We start from the raw sequence: 20,707 nt of genomic DNA, 5'->3' as shown, positions 1-20,707 counted from the left end.
CGACGTCAGATTGACGTCAACATCCAACGTCGGACAGAGGCACTCCTTCAATCTCACATTCAATCCCACTACTAGAACTGTGTTCTAGAAATAAATTTGATATAGATTTGAGGTTAGGTAGGCAGGCATAGATTCAGAGGCATAAGGTAGCCTGTAAATATTACATACAACAATGCAACAATAATAAAACAATGCACTGACATTTACTTTTTACACTTAAGTATAGGCCTACTTTTGAAAACAAGTACTTCTGTACTTTTACTTAGTAAAAATTGGTCTTTACAACTTTTACTTGTAACAGTAATATTTGACCAGTATCTGTACTTTCACTCAAGTAGCCTAAGGAAGTTGTGTAGGCCTACTTTGTCCACCTCTGATTTGTTTGTGTATTGTTGCAGGTAAAATAATTATTCTTCCACAAATTTTTCTGTAAGAAGATAAATATATGTAGAATTATGTAGCGATTTCATCTATACAACAGCAACTTGTTCATGCAGCCTATATTAGGATCTGAATATAGGATCTGAATCTCGAGGTATCGAAGTGTTTATGAAACGCCGATGAGTGAGATATAAGAGCATTTAAAAGTGAACCATGAGATTTTCTGATAAGGCTGAAATATCTTCTTTCTTTTTTTTTCTTTTTTTTTCTTTTTTTTGACAGTTTTATTAGGCTATACAAAATATTTGTATTATTATTGGTAAATAGCATTTTATTCAAACATTCCCAAGATGTACATTGATAGTATTGATTATTGTGAGTGCAAATTATATTTACGTTCTAAAATACTTTTTTTTTTTATTAGGTGAATCGTGGATTCAATAAATTGATAAGAAACATGAAATTATTACAAACAGAAATTAATGCATGGCTTCACTGGAAACTTAAAAGCGTGTTATGAATGCCAGTGACCACGACATGGCGTAAAGAACCTCTGAATCTATTTTTTGAACCAGTTATCTGAAACGGACTGTTCGAAAGAACCGAATCAACATGAGTCGCACTCCCGATCACTACTGCTCCTGCCCTACTCAAACAGCGAGGGGTTCTGCCTTGCGCATGCGCAGTGCTGTGCTCCGTGCGGCGTTCTGCTGAAGGGATGAGGGCAGTAGATTCAAGAACAACAGACCTAGATGCTGATGAGAGAAGAGCGGCAAGAAAAGCGACGCATGGTGTCAGAGAATGCCACGGCAAGAAAATAGTTTCCAGTCATTAACTCAGAGGGAAGGCATCATTGTCTCATTGGCTACGTTCTTGTTTTTGACTTGAAGTAATTACTGCAGCTAATGCTGCAGACCCTGACGTTACAATGCCAGCGGGGCTGAATGCGCAAGGCAGCGGTATACCTATCTCTGATGCGATGGGTAAGTACAAGGTCAATGGCATTCACTGCGTCTACAGACCATTATGGTCTCACGAAGCACAATCCATGCTTGTATTTTCGTTTAAATTTGATTAGCTACGTTTCTTAATACTAGTCATTATTAGAACAGGCTTGCACCACAGAGAAAGCGTCCCGTAACCTACATTCATACGTGTACGTGTCTCGGATGTCCTCAAAGAATGTCGATAGAACATTTATTGGTAATGTTAATGAAAATACACAGACATATGTGGAATATTATATGCAAGCGACCTAGTTAAAATGTATTTTGTTTAGTGATAGAAAACCCTCATATTACTTCACATAGTAGGCTACCTACATTTATCTGGGTTTCTGGGTGCCTTTGCTGCTGTAGATACTACAAGAGGTCATATACACTGATTTCTTTGCTTTGCATTACCCCAAAACAAACGTGCCTAAAATAAGACGAGTAACAAAATGTTGCCTAAGGGAAGGGCGTGTTGTGCTGTAGCATCTTCCAACTCCATTGTCTTTTTCAGGATCATTTAAGAGGAGGAAAAAAAAGTCCATCATAGTAACAGTGATGCTCCTAATTGTCTCCATACTCATCCTGGTCTTTGGTCTGGCCGCTACCACCAGGACACAAAACATCACTGTTGGTGGTTACTATCCAGGAGTCATTGTAAGTATGTTGCTAATGTTCATAGCCGTGTGCTGAACAGACTGCAAACCATCATATTGGTCTATAAATGGGTTTGTGATGTAAAGCACTGTGGGGAGGAAAAGGCCTCATGTTTAATTATTTTCCACTTGGCCCACCATTATGGTGACCGTTGGCCATTACCTCATTACTGTAAGGTTGAATTGAGTGAACTCATCAATTTATTATTCAACAGCAAGTATCATTATGTTCTACTCTTGGAGAAACATGCAAGCTTAACTAATACTACAGAATGTTTTGTACATGTAACAGGTGTTTTCCTGGTATTCCACAGGGACTGACTGTTTTGAAATACTATATGCAAGTAACGTGGCCAGATTGCAGATATAGCTCTTAACTTGGCAATTGAACACACCATAAAATTAACTACTGCTTGGAGAAAGACAAAAGGCTTTGTGGCAATGGGAGATTGTATGTGGGAGCGTAATTGAGTGAGGTCATCTACCTTTAAAACTTTGAAATAGGTTCATATTTTACATAGACTTGCATCGTGACAGAGTTTCACCCTGTGATATTTTCAGCTCGGCTTCGGGTCCTTTCTGGGAATCATTGGTGCCCATTTGATAGAGAATAAGAGGCAGATGGTAAGGAGTCTTTCATTACACTGCTTATATTGGATTCTGTGCTTGTGCATTCCATCATCCAATTGACATTTTTAACCAAATGCCCACACAAACAGCTTGTTTTTAGTCGTGTCATAATGGCAGAAAGGGCTCATGGCTTTGAGCTCGAATAGCAGGGCATGTTGCAGGCCTTGTGGTGAGATGCACCCAGAAATAGCTCAGTGTAAGGGGAGTGGGATGGATGTCCAGGCAGGAATGTTCAGAAGCCATTGCAGTGCAGAGGGAATAGGAGGTGCCACAATCCAAATAAAGAATGCATGAGGATGGCATGGCTGGCCAGGTCATAGACACACAGGAATATTTACTGCTGAAAATAAACAATCTTTAGTTTTTGAACGTGGTGTTTCTGCACTATTTCTAGGTCTCTAATCAAATAAGCAAATTAGTAGAATTGAGCATGTCAAATCATTTTCTACAGAAGGTCAGATGTTCTTGTTTCCTTTAAAGCACAAGATGCTCCTTAGATCATTTTCAAATCATGCTGGAGAACATGATCATCAGGTTTTACCCAGGCTTGTGGAGTTCATGCTGCTGTCATTAAAGCAAAAGGGAGACAAACCAAATACTAAGACATTATGAGATGTATGATCATTTTTTATTCAACTTTTCACTCATATTGTTACAATGATAACATAAATTGTATAATTCCAATATAAATAATCTCTTGTGACCAAGTCTCATGCTCACCAAAACATCAAAATATAGTACAAAAATAAAGTACAATTGTGCAACATTATTACAATTTAAAATAACTGTTTTCTATTTCCATAAAACTTTAAAATGTAATTTATTCTTGTGATGGCAAAGCTGAATTTTCAGTCTTCGAAGTCACATGACCCTTCAGAAATCATTCTAATATCCCTATTTGATGATCAAGAAACATTTCTTATTATTATCAAAGTTGAAAACAATTGTGCTGCTTAATATTTTTGTTTAAATAGTGATACAATTTTCTCAGGATTATTTGATTAATAGAAAGTTAATTTATTTGAAACAAAAGTTTTAATTTCTATAAAATTTCTTTCTAGGAGAGAATTCATTATTTGAAGATGGATTGATTTATGTTAGATTATATCAAGAATAACACTCAAAATGGCATTATTTATTGATCAGATATGGGCAATTAAATGTGTTAAGTTGTCCTGTATTATACAAATCCTCGCCTCTGCAAAGTGCTCTAGATTATAGGCAGAATTGTGTGATTGGTATCTAAATGTCTGGTTGTGAAAAGGCAGATAAATCAGTGAAGTTAAGTGGCACTAAGGATAAATCCAAGCAGACCCTCTCCTTGTCCCATAATATACGCATCTACAAGATCTTAGACAAACCACTTCAATATGTATCTACAGAATAAGAAAATCGTAGATAGTAGTGCCCAGGTGTGAATGCACGTGCATTGAGCTACTACAGCAGGTGAATGGGTTGACATTGATGTTCTGCTTACAGCTGGTGGCCTCCATTGTCTTCATCAGCTTCGGTGTGGTGGCAGCCTTCTGTTGTGCTATAGTGGATGGCGTTTTTGCTGCAAGACATATAGTAAGTGCTTCCACACCATTTTTTTGTAAAATGCATTTCTTCAGATAAACATTGCAGTGAAAGCTCTGTCATGGCATACTGATGTTGTTGTTTCAAAGGACCTCAGACCTGTATATGCTGGCCGATGTGAATATTACTCCAGTGGGACTGCGTTTGATTTGGATGTGAGTCGCCAACCTGAGAGAAGTGCTTTCAGCAACTTACAAGCATCTGAATGAGGGTTATGTACTAGTGTGGTGGGATCCCATTTAGAAAACACATCTGTCTTGCAGGTCCACTGTCAAACTGCATCTCGGGTCTCCTGTAACCTGCGTGTGAAGAGCAACACCTGCTACTGTTGCGACCTTTACAACTGTGGCAAGTATGTATGTGTGAGCGAGTCCCATTTGGATACATTCCTCCTAGAATATTTTCTCCAAACAAGCGGATTTATTAAAAAACAACTACTATGCTTTGTTTTACCTTGGTTAAGTTCTGGTTTATATTTGCTTGTATGGTGTGTGCTTCTATCCCTGAAATTCAGCTCTGTTCGAAAGAACATTTGTGTTTATTTATGTTTCAGAGAGCATCCTCTTATGGGACTTCAGAATAAAGATGTTTTGAAAAAATTTAGGAAATCCTCCATGATTTGGAAGTAGGTCTTTCCACTTTTAGCCCCTCAATGACATTGACAGCCCATTATTTGTTGTTGTTAAAGTACTAAGTGTGGCTGCATACAGTCGCTGTACTTTGTGTACAGTTACTTTACTGATGAAATGAAAGGAACTAAGATTCAGTGTTCTCTGGTTCCTGTTTCACAGGTGAGGAGAGACAGCAATACTTTAGGTTTACATGTAAAGAGTCTTTGATGACAGTGAGATTAAATAAGAAGATTGGATATATTTATCCATTTCATGCTCTTCTTAAGAGTGATGTGCACTGGTATGCAGATGGTTTTGTTCTATTCTTTTGCATGAGTCACTGTTCTGTCATGCTTTACCTCTTTTGTTGCTCTGCCTCTCACCAATATGTGTCTTATTTATTTCATGAATGTCTTGCTATAATATGTTTCTTCTCCTCACCATCTCAGTCGAGTGGAACTGCGAGGAGGGTACCATGAGTACACAGAGGTGCAGAGCTGCCAGGATGTTGTGCACCTTTACCACCTGCTGTGGTCTGCTACTATCCTCAACATCGTAGCTCTGTTTCTGGGCATCATCACCGCCGCAGTGCTGGGGGGCTTCAAGGATATGGTGAGATTGAAATGCAGTGCAAACAACTTATATACACTATATTGTCAAAAGTATTGGAACACAAATCTTAATTATTATGGCTTTCCGTGGCTGAGCGGCTGCATGCAAGCCTCGCATCTCCAAGTACAATGCCAAGCGTCAGATGGAGTGGTGTAAAGCACGCCACCACTGGACTCTAGAGCAGTGGAGACATGTTCTGTGGAGTGACTGATCACGCTTCTCCGTTTGGCAGTTTGATGAGAGAGTTTGAGTTTGGTGGGTGCCAGGAGAAGGCTATCCTCCTGACTGCATTATGCCAACTGTAAAGATTGGTGGAGGAGAGATATTAGCTGTTTTCAGGGGTTGGGCTAGGCTGCTTACTTCCACTGAAGGGAAATCTTATTGCTTCAGCATACCAAGACTTTTTGCACAATCCTTCCAGCTTTGTGGGAAGGCTCTTGTCTACCCCAGCATGACTGTGCCCCAGTGCATAAAGCAAGGTCCATAAAGACATGGTTGGAGTTTGGTGTAAAATAACTTGACTGGCATGCACAGAGCCCTGACCTTAACCCCATCCAACACCTTTGGGATCAACTGGAACGGAGATTGCGAGCTAGGCCTTCTCGTCCAACATCAGTACCTTACCTCACAAATGCTCTACTGGATGTTTTGGCAAACGTTTCCTACAGAAACACTCGAAAATCTTGTGGAAAGCCTTCCCAGTAGAGTGAAAGCTTTAATAGCTGCAAAGGGGGATCAACTCCATATTAATGTCAATGTATTTAGAATGCAATGTCATTAAAGTCCCTGTAGGTGTAATGGTCAGGTGTCCCAATACTTTTGTCCATATAGTATAGCATTTTGTATGATTTCTGAGAACCTGTGACATTCATTGAGCCTCTGTTTAATGAAGATGCCAGCAGCACCAGATTCCTGTGAGCCAGAACCTCTCCCTATTCCTCCACCCCGAGAGACTCCTGGCCCCACCACCTCCAACAACTCTTTTTACAACACTGCCCCCTGCTTACCTCCATACACTGCCTATGACCTTCAGGTAATCGCATTCACTTTGAGCTGTCAGCCCACGCTGTGTTTCATGCTTTAGTGGGCACACATATATATATAAAATTGTATTTATTATGCCTGTCAGTTATCAAGTTTACTTAGTGACCTTAGTGCAATTAATTACTTGTACATTTTTAAATAATTTTATGCAAATATACAATGTATATATAATATTTATTAAAGGTTTTTTTCAAAAATGAAAAAAATGTCATCATTTACTCACCCTCATGTCGTTCCAAACCTGCAAGACTTTTGTTCATCTTCGGAACACATAGATGTTTTTGATGAAATCTGAGAGCTTTCTCCCTCCGTTGACAGCTACGCAACTACCAGTTTGACACTTCAAAAAGTTCATAAAGAGATCGTAAAACTAATTCATATGAATTGAGCGGTTTAGTCCAAATTTTCTGAAGAGGCTGGATCGTTTTTTACAGTTGACTGAGGGCCTTATAGATTTTACTTTTATATGTTCTTGTATGCTAAGAACATGTCATCTGCTAATGTGTCTTTACAGGGTGCCAGCTTGTTTCCTGACTCTTCAGGTCTGTCTGATGATTCCCAGTCTGGAGCCAGTCACATATGGCCAAATATGATCCCACCTCGTTATTCTCCTCCTTATTACCCACCTGATGAGAAGCCCCCGCCATACAGCCCCTAAGGGACCAGTCTGAGGAAGACATTTTTCTGCCAAGAGAGAACTGGCATTGGGTATTTTGGGATATTAGTGTACCACCTCATTGAACAATCATTGTTCAGAATGAACAACCTTTGCAGAAGAGGCTCACCTGTGCGGCAGGTTAAGTATAGAGAGACTACAGCATTAACCACAGGCATTCATCACCAAAACAGCAATTGTAATATGCAACATTAAACCCCTACAAGATTCGCTCAAGTCAACAAACCTGATGTGTAAAATATTGATGTTATATAGCCTCAATCCAGGAGGACTATAACAACTAGCCTGACTATGAGATCAAGACTGTTCACAGATAAGCCTTAAAATGTGTCCGCTTCCAGTACAGCTTCACCTGGTTCGCAGCCTCTTCCTCTTAAAAGTAACCTCTGTGGGTCTCCTACATGTGATTCCTCTGAGTAAGTCCATAATGTGAACTTCTCCCTTCCAAAGTGGCCCAAAGTGTTTTGCCTCGCCTCTGCTCCCTCAGCACGAGGATGAGTCTCGTATCTTATCTTGCAATTGATTTGCACTTTATTGTCTTCAGAATTTACTGTATTCACACAGTTCTACGTAATTACTTGAGTTATTTGTAACTGTTTCAGGCAGCTAGATTGTATGGAACATTTTTAGGCTGAATCTTATTTTTTTGTCCTGAGTGCTTCATTAGGATCAAAGATCTAACCTGTAATATGTGGTGTTTCTATTGCATTACGTCAAGTACACAATCATGTCACAAATTCAAATAATCTTTCATCACAAAAATATCCTTTAATAAGCTCTTACAAGAATGGGAGGACTTTCGAAATCTGTACCCATCTGCCACTTTTGTGCTGCCGTCGTTTCCGTCTAGAAATGACAGGACTTACCGAATGTAAAAAAGGAGTAACCATTGTATAAATGTACATGGATCTAAACTACAAAGTCTCTCCACATTGCAAATATGATATCAGTGTCTCTGTGTGCAATGCTGTACATGTTGTAGATAAACCGAACAATCGAACCGCCTTCTCGTAATTGAGTCGTAAGACTTATAGTGTTCTCCTTTTTATCCGTTTGTGTTCACTGTGAGTGTCAATTCAATACATTGTACTTGATGTGCTTGATTTATATCAATAACTTTGTCCTTTACTGAAGTGAGTAGAGATATTATGACAAACTCAACTATTTTATGACTGGTTGATGTTTAAGTGCAACTGGTGATTATTCTACAGCCACATGCTATAAAGTAAGATCTTTGCCTCAATTGTTCATGTTACATGAAAGCATTGTTTACCTTTGATGTTAAAATCTTAAAATGAAAGACTGATAGTTCAGCTGGAATAGAATTTTTTTTTTGCTTCTTATCACACATGCATTTCCAAATATGTCCACCGGCATTTGACCATTGAATCCATTTTATCCTGGAACCTGCACATAACAGGTTATAATCATGAACTAGTGCTTTGTGATCGTCGACAAGGTCCACTCTGATACTAGAATGGCAGGAATGCTTATATCAGTGACTGGTGGTTATCATACTGGAAAATACTAATCAATTTCACAATGCTCTTATAAATAAAAGAAATACATGTGTATGTTCTTCAAAGTTTTATTTCATTCTATCACACTAAGACCTAATAATAAATAGTTTACAAAAGAGAAGAAACTGTTAAAATGAAGGCCTTTAGTACTATTATGTACAATACATGATTACGTGTTAGAGCACTAGTTCTGACTGAAGGAATCTCTTTGTCTTCACAGATTCTTCTCACAGCCCACAAAGCTAAATAATTATAAAACTATGCTGAAAAAATAATTGTAAAAATGATATATATGTATATACACAATATTCAACTGAAAAAGAGAGGTCCTTTGTATTACCAACATTACCCTTTATACCCTGGTCATTTCAGTATCTTGTTTCTCTAGACTTCTCTAGTCAGGTCCCAATGTTCATAATGTAATATAAATAAACAACCTCAAAACATAATTAATGGACAGATGACATAAACATTTCATATATTTACTCCATCCTTCTTAAAAACTGTTGACAATCAACCAAAAACTATAAATACAAACATTCAAACCATTTCTCACTGCAGGACCAGAACCTGCCATTAACACTGATCTATCTAATACCAAACAATTATATAAAAACTACAATAAGAAGCCGACAAGAAAATTCAAACAATGTTAGCGTCTCTTTCAAATGAAACTGAAAATGAAAGGAATAATTGGATACACTTTATTTTAAGGTGACTAAGTTACATTGTACTAAATTGTACTTACTCAAATAAGTACTGAGTAATAATAGGGTTAGGGCTTGGTTTAGGGTTAGTTACTTGTAATTATGCATAAATGCTGTTATTACTATAGTAAGTACATGTAGAAACATGTAACTACATCACCTTAAAATAAAGTGTTACTGAATAATTTAGCGTGACGATGATTTCACTGTTACATTTGATTTTGGAATTATGATTTATAAAACACAAAAAGAATGTACACATTAAAGTTACATAACTGTAAGAAAATAATAACTGTAGGCTATTAAATTGCAACAGTCTGTACTTGAACCCTACTAATTATATCCAACATGGTTGTACTGTCCAGAACATAAAAGGGAACAGGTTAGCTCTACACAGATCTAATATAGCTGTACATAAAATTTGTATTATCTACCTGACGAAGAATTATTACGATTTAATAATGGACAGTGAAACTGAACTGTGATCCAGTGCTAAGTAACAAATGATTCGAAATATACATTAAAGCACCTTGAAACAATTTTCCTCAGTTGATGGATACTGGAGTTGAGTTTCCAGAGAACCAAGATCACCTGCACCTCAAACTTAAACACGAACAAATGAACAAGGCACCTAAGCCAGAGGAGTGAACAAGCATGCTCAGTACGTCTCTGGTATAACAAACTCAAATTCGTTCGTGTCGGCATTTATTTGGTCGACAGGCCGTGGTCCTGGTCGAACGTGAGCCATTGGTCTGTTTTGTGCTTCGGATTCTACAAAGATGTCATCCCAGCTCAGTGCTTTGCTTTGGCTAGATGGAAGTGGCTGGTTGGTAAAGTGCTCTTTGTCAGGATTTACATGTTGGACAATCCCATCTTCATTGATCACCGGAATCCCCCCCGACTCCTCGGACACAAAGGAATATGGTTTGAACTGCAACGTTTTACAAGGCAACAGACGATACAAGTTGTTGCAAGAGTCATCTTTCTCTTTCCTTCCCGAAGGATCTTGGTTGTGCATTTGCTTGCAGTGGGTGGACAAAATCTGATAATTGAGAAACATTTCACTGCACAGTAAACACTGGTATCGTCTTTCGCCTGTGTGCGTAATTTCATGTTTGGTTCTGTACTCGGCCAGGGCAAAAACCTTGCTGCAGTAATGGCACGGATACTTTCGTTCCCACGAGTGAGTGTTAAAGTGCCGCCTGAGGCTCGTCAGGCACACATAGGGACGCTTGCACACAATGCACACATAAAAGGTCTTTCCATCCATGATAAGTTCATAGTGATCCTCCTGATCCAGCTTTGATTTTTTCTTTCTTTGAGGCGAGTTATTGGTCATGTCGGGAGAATCGTGTGGCATTTGCGATTTCCTACCGGGAGCCACTCCCTCCCCGGCATCCTCTTTTACTGGAACGATGTCGTAGGTGTTTTCACCAATGTTGGCATATACTTTACAACCCGGCGATAGCGAATCGATTTCCGAAGCTTTGTCTAACGTTATCGTCTTTTTCGCCGACACTACTGGGACCATGTTTATTGCAGGTTTTGGTCCATTATTGGTGCTGTATGTCGGCCTTACATCCGACAGTCTGATTTTTCCGGGATGATCGGGCGATAGCTCTAGAAGGACCTTTTTCTTTTGGACACCAAGTATTTCGTTGTTGTCTAGAGGCAGCGAGGTGCTATGGGCGTCTGAAGAGAGGCTGTTCACGCAAGATGGGGTTGTGGGCTCACTGTGTGAGCTCGTTTTTACTGGTGAAGTGAGAATGCTGCTACTGGTTTCTGGGTTCGAGAGGAGGACAACATCTGGTTGGGGCTCAAGGTTATTTTGAAGAGATGTGTTTTTTTCAGAAGGAAGCTTGTCATTACCAAATTGGGCTGCTGAATCTTTAGAGGCAATTCCTTCCTCGTTTGTGGCTTTTTGTTTTTTAGCCTCTGGTCCTCCTTCGGTGTCATTAACATCGGATATCTTGGACTTTTGAGCTTGCGGGGCCTCTGTTTTTGAGACAAAAAGAACATCATCGTCCGAGTCCATTTCCTTTTCTGCATTACCACCTGCCATGTTGAACTCTTCAGCAGACAGTGAGAAAGTCTCAGTAATAATTGGCATATTCTCGGCTCCAGTCTCATTTTTCTCAGAGGAATTGACACAGTTACTGTCACTTTCTTTAGACAGACCGGGTAATCCCTTGACTTGTGCGAGAGGCGTTCCTAAATTGGCTATGAACGTCACGCCTAAAATTTTACCAGCGCTGATGAGATCCTCAAGTCTGTCAGATCGAACCCTGTAGATTTTTGAAGTGTACATGTAGTTCAAAATCACATCGAATATGTCTGCCTTGATGAAGTTCAGCTCTACAACTGTTCCAGCAACGGAGAGAAGTTGGCGGAAATAGGTACTCGAGGCAGACAGCACACATTTGTGTGCCTTGAACTTGCGGTCTTGCACGATTATGGTGATGTCACAGAATAAACCACTGTGTCGCTCATCATTGATGGACTTCAACAGTGATGCTGGATACTGAGTGTCCGCTGCAGATATTAGCTTTAGTTTCGACATGCCTGTGAGGAAAAGGGTATAATACATTTTTATGTACTTTAATTTAACATTTTGAAAAGATTAGTATTAATAACAAATTAAATTTATTATAAAACATCTTAAAATGTAATTAAATGAACTATGCAAAGCATTCTACATAGTGCTGTCAAGTATGCAAGAGATATACTCTTAGACACATTTCAGCTGTCTGGCAATGGAAAATAAATCATATTTTCATATATTCTTTTTTTCTCATATTGTTATGTCGTTATAAACATACTTTAAAAGTTCGATAAAACTATATTTTGTTTCTAAATTCACGGCAGCATAATATGGAAGCTGCAAAACCACGAGAATCGAAGGCACGCTAGCTGGCTAATTGTACAGCAACAAAAGACAAGCATAAAGACATGCGGCTTGAAAAGTAATATTAAACTAATGCCTTTGACTAGTTTGACGTGATTAAACAAAATATTGTTCCTGTGAGCCCACAGCTTTTTGATGATAGCACTCAGAACTGTTAGGACACCGGTGGCCAGCGGTCAGTGTGAAAACAAAAACAAATGGCTCAATGCAACCCTCCTTCCTGGTTTGGCGGCAGCGCGCGGCCTATCTGTCTATATGATGCAGAACAACGCGTATGTAACTAAAATAAGATTAATTAAAGTTTTAATCTACCACAATCTCGAGATTAAATTCTCAAAATCATATACCTGCAAAGCGACCAGTTAAAATCCACGATTCCCTTTGCTGAGAAACAATAATGACAGAGTCGGTTGCCGTGGACAACACAACGGAGCTCGAGTTCCTTGTGTGAGATGAACGAGTCTCGCGCTATCGCCTCCACCAGCCGACAGGAGTCGCGCGCGACAGTCTGCCACAACATACGCGTGATGAATGTTAATGAGACAAGGCAAGACACACGTACAAATATACAAATGCACTGGGAGAACAAAAATATGATGCAATAATATAGAGAAGAAATATTAAGAATATATGCAAAATAGGGAAAACTCCATTTGAAAAGCTTTAGGGATTTTACATTGTTGTTTCAGGTTTTTTTTTTCCCGTATCTGAAAAGGTTTCCATATAATTTTTCAGGTTAGTGTTATACAAGAGTTTTTTACTAGTCTCATTTTGTAAACAAAATAACCAAGTATGTTTATATTTTCGGTTTTGAGTAAGGTACTATATAAAATAATCATATTATTATTATTATATTAATACTATTATTTTAAAAATAATAAAAAGTTACAAAGTGCTTTATTGACAATAAAGTATAGCCTACAATAGGCCAGGTATAGTATAGCATACAGAGGCAGGAAGAAGTACTTTAGAAACCAGTCTTTATTAATTATTATTGCAGAGATGGGGTTTGGGGCTGGGTCCATGGGACTGTTTCTGGGGATTCACTTTTTTATTTTACTTACCTTTTGTCTTCTGCATTCTCCTTACCCTTGTCTCCTGTTCTTTCCTCAGACTCGTCCCCCAGAAACAGTCCCACGGACCCAGCCCCAAACCCCATCTCTTAAAAATTAGTAAAGGCTGGTTTCTAAAGTACTTCTTCCTGCCTCTATGTATTAATGCTCATGGGTAGCCTAAATGGGTTCATTCAGACCTTAACATTAAGTATTTTACTGTTATTTGTCAACAAGATTCAACAAGACATTTTCTCCTGGCTATACCCAATGTTTAGACCTGTTGTGGTATTTATGCAAATTAGCACATACATAATTAGATTATGCACCGTTTGTCCATGTTAACAAACCATTTCAAAAAACTTGTAATACATTTTTTGTTTGTCTTGATGTTAGTAATCAGCTCAGTGATTTTCATGGTGATATCTAAAGGTTAACATTTTTAACCTATTCACGTAAGAAAAAGAATGGGTAACACTTTACAATAAGGTTCATTAGTTAACTACATTAGTTAACATTAATTCATAATGAACTACACTTATATCGCATTTGTTCATCTTTGTTGATGTTAATTTCAACATTTACTAATACTTTATTAAAATCTTGTTAACATTAGTTAATGCACTGAACTAACATGAACAAACAATGAACAGCTTTATTTTTTATTAACTAACATTAACAAAAACAGTAGTAAATGTATTTCTCATTGTTAGTTCATGTTAGTTAATACATTTACTAATGTTTAATAAAGGAACCTTATTTTAAAGTGTTACCAAAGAATGAATAGGCGTATGAATAGGATATATTTGGGTCTTTTTCGAAACTTTCCCCTATGGATTCTTCGGGTCTTTTTTTCCCTTACTCAGGACATATTGAGGATACAAAATCAGTTGAGTTTGCTTCTGTTGCAATTTGTTCAAGGTTGACCCCCATTTTGTCTTAAAAGTACTGGACTAACTCTAGCAGCAGTTTTGTGTTGGTTTCAAAAACCTTGTTCTTATATTAAAATAACTGCATTCAAACTAAAATATTCAGTGAACAGAATAAAACAGCATAGATAAACGTTCAGACACTGCTGTCAGGTGCTTAAAAAATAAATAAATAAATGCAATTTTGAATAAAAATATGGAGAACACACAGGTCCTTTTTTCACATGTAGCAAAGCTTCCATCCTGTCAAATACACTACAAGGTAACCCAGATATATCTGTCATGGTCATAATACTTGTAAGGACAAATTATTAAATCAACATGCATTTCCCAGTCATTAAATGGGGGACAGATTGGAGTGCCATTTTGTCCAGATGCGCACCTTCCAGGTCTCCAGGGGGCGATATTGCGTGTGTCTTCTCACAATTCTTCATGATAGAAGAATTTAGCGTAACGGAAACGTAAACACAAGCAACGACGCAATTTTGGTCCCATGGCCCGTGTTTAAGTTATTCACAGGTTTCGTGGTGAGTCTCAACACAACCATAATTTCTATAAACTACATTTTTTTTGCCTCAGTAGGTAAAGAACTTGAAATCGCTGTTCGCGGATCTGCGTTAGCTAGAATAGCTTTGCTAGTTCTTGGTGAACTGCGACATTACAACAAAATGTAATTAACACGACGTTTTTTGACCTAACATTATATAAGAAAGTAAAACCTAAATTAACACGTTAAAGTTAATAAGACAGATTATAGTAATGCCCGAGCTGGACGTAAAATATTCAGGCCCCGTGAGCCCGAAGAGACGCCGAGACAGCCGCTCCAACAGCCGCTCCCCGGAGAACCGAGGGCTGAAGAACCACAGACACGACCATGAAGACGACCACAAATCGCGATACATCGATAAAGACAGGAACAGAAACCGGTTTCGATTTGGCGGTTCTCGCAGTCGCTCGAGGTCAAGGGAAAGAGATCGGATAAATTGGTCAGATCAGAGAGACAGAGAACACGGTGCTGGATCAAGATCCGATTACTATGATAAGAGAGATGATGCCCAACGACAGAGACAAGACGCCTTCATCGCAAGGTTAGACACATATGTTCTCTACACTTGTGTAAGACATTTTTGTAGTAACATACAAAGGCGGTGGCATTTATTCTCCTTCTGTTTTCTCTATCAAGGCGTCTGCAGGAACGCGAGAGAATTGGTGAACTGGGATGTCCTGAGGTCTGGGGATATTCTCCAAGAGTCAGAGAACCAGAGTGAGTTCATACTGAATACCACATAATGTCATTACTCACTGTCTATACTGTTTTAATATCCGTGTCATTAAGCATTATAGTTGTCAATCAATCAAATGACAATAATGATGAATCAATGCAACACAATAAAATGTAGATACATTTTTAAGATGCGCCTTTATTTTGACACTCTGCACTTCATTGTCACTAAGCTGTCATCACATATTTAATACCTTTTCACAATTGCAAGAATTTAGTTAAAACCTTAAAATAGTGTATTCACAGTAATATTCGTCATATACTCCATGCGCTTCAACTTTTTCATCTGATCTCTTGTAATAGCTCAGACGAACACACTCCTGTAGAAGAGGACGTGAAGAACAGCAGCTCTGATTCAAGTTCAGAGGGTAAATGATTCTTTAAAATCTCAGTGGCGTACGATGCGTTTTTGCATTATAGCATGTTAACTGAACGTGACCTGGAAGTTGTTGAATAAATTATCTAAATGACTGATTTCATGCCCACAGAGGAAAAGAAGAAAAAGAAAAAGAAGAAGAAGAAGAAATCAAAGAAGAGGAAAAACAGGAAGCACTCAGAGGACAGCGAGTCAGAAAGTGATTCGGAAGGTTTGGGGCATACATTTTTGTTCTAAAGCGTGTTATTCTTATGATATGTACGATTACATTAAATGTTTTCTTGCTTGTTTTGCAGAAGAGATGAAAAAGAAGAAAAAAAAGAAGAAAAGTAAAAAGTGAGAATCGTGTTTTCGTTTGTAGTAAGTGTACTGAATCAGCAAGGCTTGAATCGTTTTATAGTTGCATGATTTTGTCCTCACAGGAAGAAGTCAAAGAAGAAGAAGGCAAAGAAGAATCACAAGGAGTCCAGTAGCTCTAGCAGTGAACATTCAGAGGAAGAAGAAGAGGATGTCAATGAAATCTCATGGGTGGAGAAGACTGGTGTTGGAGAAAATGTTGTTGGACCTGAAGCTCCTCTCACTCACCTGTCCCAAGATGATAAACCTTTAGAGTAAGCATTTGATTCCTCCTTCACTTTGTTGCTTAATTATAACAGTCGCTGCTTTTATATCATGTTTGATCCTGAATGTATCATTTTTTCCATAGTTTTGGCCACGCTTTGCTACCAGGTGAAGGTGCTGCCATGGCAGAGTTTGTCAAAGCAGGAAAACGTATTCCGAGAAGAGGTGAAATCGGCTTGACTAGTGATGAGATTGCGGAGTTTGAAAAATCTGGCTTTGTCATGAGTGGAAGCAGGTATGAAGCTTTTATACATTTACGTACATACGCTATCGTTCAATAGTTTGGGGGCAGTTTTTTTGAAAGAAATTAATACTTTAATTTAGCAAGGAATCATTCAATTGATCAAAAGTGTACAGGCATGTATAATGTTACAAAAATTTCTATTTCAAACGAATTCTGTTCTTTTGAGCTTTCTATTTAAAAAAAATCCTGACAAAATGTATCATAGTTTCCAAAAATAAAAAAATGAAGCAGTGCAACCGTGTTCAACATTGAAAATAATAAGAATTGTTGCTTGAGCACCAAATCATCATATTAGAAGGATTTCTGAAGCATCATGTGACACTGAAGACTGGAGTAATGATGCTGAAAATTCAGCTTTGACATTACAGGAATAAAGTAAATTTTAAAATATATTACAATAGAAAACAGGTATTCTGTAAATTGTAAAAAATATTTCACAATAATACTGTTTTAACTGTATTTGTATCAAATAAATGTAATAAAACTTAAACAACTTCATTACTGACCCCAAACTTTTGAATGGTAGTTTATACCTTTAGAAAGATGACACTTTTATAATAGGTGACAAGATGAAAAGATGACATTTTTATATGCTACTATTCCCTCAGACATCGGCGTATGGAGGCTGTGCGTCTGAGAAAGGAAAACCAGATCTATAGTGCTGATGAGAAGAGAGCGCTTGCATCCTTTAACCAAGAGGAAAGGAGAAAGAGGGAGAGCAAAATCCTTTCAAGCTTCAGAGAAATGGTGTACAGGAAAACTAAAGGCAAAGATGAGAAGTAGACTGTCCTGCAGAATTATATTTTCAGTGTCTTTGTCCTTATTTTTCTTTTTAAACTAAAAAAAAAAAGATTAAGACAGATTTTACTGAAATAATTTTTTCTCTGCTTGGACATCCTCCTGTGTAATACACAGTGAGAGGCTTGTGAACTAATATTGTTGTGTAAAATTATTTTTAATTACAAGCAAGGAATAAATTGTGACCAGTAGAACTCAAATGATTACCCACTGCCCTTAATGTGATTTTTTTTTTTTGCATCTAAATAAACAGAATGGTCATGTGATCCACTGTCATGCTGGAACTTTCATTAACTATGTGAATTTATGTTTTTTTAGTAATAAATAGCCCTGTGTTAACCTTGTGAGGTTAGTTAAACTATAGTCTTTGTTTATAAGATCTGTACTTTGACACTATTCATTTTCTTAAGAATTTAATTTAAGTTGAGTATATGTAGTGCATTTAGAGTATTATTAACCACCCATATAAACATTTTACATGGCAACATAGGAAGTATATACTATCAGAGGTGGACAAAGTACACATCTTCCGTACTTGAGTAAAAGTACAGATAGTACTGGTCAAATATTATTCTGTTACAAGTAAAAGTTGTAAAGACTGATTTTTATTTAAGTAAAAGTACAGAGTTACTTGTTTTTAAAAGTAGGCCTACTTAAAGTAAATGTCAATGCATCGTTTTATTATTGTTGTAATACTTACAGTACCTTATGCCACTGAATCTATGCCTGCCTAACCGCATATCAATATCAAATTTATTTATAGAACACAGTTCTAGTAGTGGGATTGAATGTGAGATGGAATAAGTGCACTCAATAACGTCCACAATGGTTTCGGACACCCAAATGGCTGTTCCCTCAAACAGTGCCCTATTTATAGTTTTTTGGCTTTTAGCATGAATATGTTAGCCTTACTGTTATCTATAAGCTGGTGTGCTCCAAAACAATGACAAAATTTGCATTTAGAAGACCAAACCCAACGTCTGTCTGACGTAGGATGCTGACGTCAAACCGACTTTATTTTCCAACCAAAATCATCCCCTGACTGACGTTACTACTTTCAACTCAAGGACCTTGACAGAATTGTTGTGGAGTAAAAAGTACGATATTTGCCTTTCAACTGTAGTGAAGTTTGTTACTGTCCACCTCTGTATACTATAAAATATTGGATTTTTACATTCAAGATCAGTTAATGTACAGGTCACAAACTCCTGCTCAAAGGGAAATGTCCCTGTAATAAAAGTCAAAGTTCCCATTATTATTTGACCAATTAATTTCTATAACTCATGTGAGCTACTGGATAAGGATTTTTAAAAATTGGTTTTATCTAAGATTGCATTTACAAATAACGATATACACACAATGAGATTTTTTAGTAGAGCTTAGCTTAACTGGAAATGCACATTTACAATAGTCATTTCTATGACTTTTCTAGGCCTGGAAGTCACAATTATCTGACAGTAAGAGCCACAAAGTGCTGTAAGCATTGTGGTTTGGAAAAGAATATGTAATGTGTGCTTGCTTGCTTCTTGATCGTCATTTTTATAGTCTCCACTGGACTTCTAAATGGATGTAAAAAGCATAAATGATTCTCTTTACAAAATAAGTGTTTCTACTCCAGCACAATTTGTCTGCTTATTGCATCTCATACTGTATATTGTCTACTGATACTCCATTTGAAGCTGTCAAAGGACTCTGTGCAGCAGCCTGTTTATTACATAAACATATTACAACCTGTTTATGCACATTACATGTACTACTTATACTTTCAAGCATTCTGTAGATGCATTTAAATTGATCAATTATAATTATTTTAAGTACTTTGCACATTTTGTAGACTGTGGAGTGGAGTATATATTATGCAGAATGTGTGTAGACGCTCTTTTGAAACTGCAAAGATTGGACCATGCACTATTTTAACTATCATTAAACTGGAGTAACCGGTGAAGTGACAAAAAGTTATTTACTTAGACGTTTTTAATGTGCCACTTGAATTCTGGCATCAAAATTAGACTCAATTACTAATAACTAAAAATCGAAGTTAATTGGGTTAAGGAATCAAATCTGATCCCGTTCCATAAATCTAATAATGTAAGCCATGCAATCAATCATATTGAAATGTATATTCACACCGCAGTGGACCAGCATCAAAACAGAACAATGTAACAACTCTTATGAAACTATTTCAAATAAGATAAGATAAAAAAAATGACAAAAGCAAGCAAATTAATAATTTAAAGACAGAATTTTAATAGACGGCTGGACAAAATGTACATTTCAGTTTCATCTGGGTGGCTCTTCACTTGATGTTTTCAAGTCCCTGTGAAAAAAACAACAATAAACAGAAAAATATTACAACACCTGTTTGGTGAGAATATTGCCAATACATATTTACGCAAAATTTTTTTTTTTTACCTTGGGTCGGTAATGTTCACCACTTCCAGACACTCTCTTGTCTCTCTCCATCAAATACCAGTGATAGGGAGCCCGTGCAATCCGCTTTTCCTATGAGTTAAAGAACAAGTGGATTAAGTGTTGCAGACATCACAAGGACATACAGAATTTTCTGTCAAATGTCAGGATAGAACAAACGTTTCTAACTATTAAAAGATTCACTAAAGCATATACTCAATGACTAGAGAGTGACAAACATTGTTCATCATCATCACTCACCTTTCCACCGTTTGTGAACTTCTGGATTTGAGCAGTTGCAACACCAGGAATGATCAGACAAACTGTCATAATAGCAAAACCGGGCAATATCTCATACCACATGATTGTGGTGAAATATGAGTGTAAAAACGCAAAGAAATTGTTGAAGCGGACACGGTTTATTTAATGTTTTCCAAAAAAATCTTGCAAAATTGTCGTTTACATGGGCCAAAATGTCTGCCCTTATGATATGACGGTCACATAGACAACTTCCGAGAAGTGTATAATTCACTTCCGCGTGTGAAAACGTGTGAAAAGATCGCCTGTAATGCTGCAGCGCCGCATGGTGGCTCTTAATTGAAGAACTACTACAGATTAATGACCAGTCTGTGGTTAGGACATGCGTAGCTCAGAATGATATATTATTCCCCAATACAATACAAATAA

The 20,707-nt window shown here is 37.5% G+C and overlaps 4 protein-coding genes across 6 annotated transcripts; 2 read left to right on the top strand and 2 right to left on the bottom strand.

Annotated features, from left to right (window-relative positions):
• Window positions 1-1,058: 1,058 nt before the first annotated feature.
• Window positions 1,059-8,528, top strand: tmem255a (transmembrane protein 255A). Of its 3 annotated transcripts, XM_079892599.1 has the most exons (10): window positions 1,059-1,364; window positions 1,885-2,027; window positions 2,588-2,650; window positions 4,136-4,225; window positions 4,324-4,389; window positions 4,498-4,586; window positions 4,788-4,859; window positions 5,295-5,457; window positions 6,350-6,490; window positions 7,016-8,528. In XM_079892599.1, exons 1-10 carry the CDS (start codon window positions 1,310-1,312, stop codon window positions 7,157-7,159), a joined length of 1,026 nt encoding a protein of 341 aa, XP_079748725.1. In that variant the 5' UTR covers window positions 1,059-1,309; the 3' UTR covers window positions 7,160-8,528. The 3 variants fall into 3 exon arrangements, with proteins under 3 accessions (XP_079748725.1, XP_079748726.1, XP_079748724.1); XM_079892600.1 differs by lacking the exon at window positions 4,788-4,859; XM_079892598.1 differs by having other exon boundaries at window positions 4,498-4,859.
• Window positions 8,529-8,749: 221 nt separating this feature from the next.
• On the bottom strand, window positions 8,750-12,829 carry zbtb33 (zinc finger and BTB domain containing 33; the record flags this gene model as incomplete). The annotated part of the gene is given in 5 exon segments (XM_079892597.1): window positions 8,750-11,966; window positions 12,657-12,739; window positions 12,741-12,779; window positions 12,781-12,811; window positions 12,814-12,829. Coding segments are annotated over 5 exon segments (2,073 nt in total). The 3' UTR covers window positions 8,750-10,062.
• A 1,920-nt stretch (window positions 12,830-14,749) lies between these two features.
• On the top strand, window positions 14,750-17,877 carry nkap (NFKB activating protein). Its single transcript, XM_079892488.1, has 9 exons — window positions 14,750-14,817; window positions 15,041-15,378; window positions 15,474-15,554; window positions 15,876-15,940; window positions 16,061-16,159; window positions 16,245-16,284; window positions 16,371-16,559; window positions 16,655-16,804; window positions 17,422-17,877. The coding sequence occupies exons 2-9, from the start codon at window positions 15,050-15,052 to the stop codon at window positions 17,594-17,596; spliced, it is 1,128 nt and encodes a 375-aa protein (XP_079748614.1). The 5' UTR covers window positions 14,750-14,817; window positions 15,041-15,049; the 3' UTR covers window positions 17,597-17,877.
• Window positions 17,878-19,834: 1,957 nt separating this feature from the next.
• ndufa1 (NADH:ubiquinone oxidoreductase subunit A1) lies at window positions 19,835-20,526 on the bottom strand. Its single transcript, XM_079892490.1, has 3 exons — window positions 20,282-20,526; window positions 20,024-20,113; window positions 19,835-19,928 (listed from the first exon to the last, which is right to left on the bottom strand). Exons 1-3 carry the CDS (start codon window positions 20,381-20,383, stop codon window positions 19,908-19,910), a joined length of 213 nt encoding a protein of 70 aa, XP_079748616.1. The 5' UTR covers window positions 20,384-20,526; the 3' UTR covers window positions 19,835-19,907.
• Between the last annotated feature and the right edge of the window lie 181 nt (window positions 20,527-20,707).

The sequence above is a fragment of the Squalius cephalus genome, assembly GCF_949319135.1.
Source record: "Squalius cephalus genome assembly, chromosome: 14".
Taxonomy (NCBI): Eukaryota; Metazoa; Chordata; class Actinopteri; order Cypriniformes; family Leuciscidae; genus Squalius; species Squalius cephalus.
This window is presented reverse-complemented; position numbering and strand designations above follow the sequence as displayed.

Excerpts from the sequence above, each read along its gene's own strand:
- tmem255a (XM_079892598.1), top strand. The coding sequence starts at position 1,310 with ATGCCAGCGGGGCTGAATGCGCAAGGCAGCGGTATACCTATCTCTGAT. Across the intron at positions 1,365-1,884 it reads ACCTATCTCTGATGCGATGG|GATCATTTAAGAGGAGGAAA; the intron begins GTAAGTACAAGG and ends TGTCTTTTTCAG. Across the intron at positions 2,028-2,587 it reads GTTACTATCCAGGAGTCATT|CTCGGCTTCGGGTCCTTTCT; the intron begins GTAAGTATGTTG and ends TGATATTTTCAG.
- nkap (XM_079892488.1), top strand. The coding sequence starts at position 15,050 with ATGCCCGAGCTGGACGTAAAATATTCAGGCCCCGTGAGCCCGAAGAGA. Across the intron at positions 15,379-15,473 it reads CAAGACGCCTTCATCGCAAG|GCGTCTGCAGGAACGCGAGA; the intron begins GTTAGACACATA and ends TTCTCTATCAAG. Across the intron at positions 16,560-16,654 it reads CAAGATGATAAACCTTTAGA|TTTTGGCCACGCTTTGCTAC; the intron begins GTAAGCATTTGA and ends TTTTTTCCATAG.
- ndufa1 (XM_079892490.1), bottom strand. The coding sequence starts at position 20,383 with ATGTGGTATGAGATATTGCCCGGTTTTGCTATTATGACAGTTTGTCTG. Across the intron at positions 20,114-20,281 it reads AGTTCACAAACGGTGGAAAG|GAAAAGCGGATTGCACGGGC; the intron begins GTGAGTGATGAT and ends TTTAACTCATAG. Across the intron at positions 19,929-20,023 it reads GTGAACATTACCGACCCAAG|GGACTTGAAAACATCAAGTG; the intron begins GTAAAAAAAAAA and ends TTTTTTTCACAG.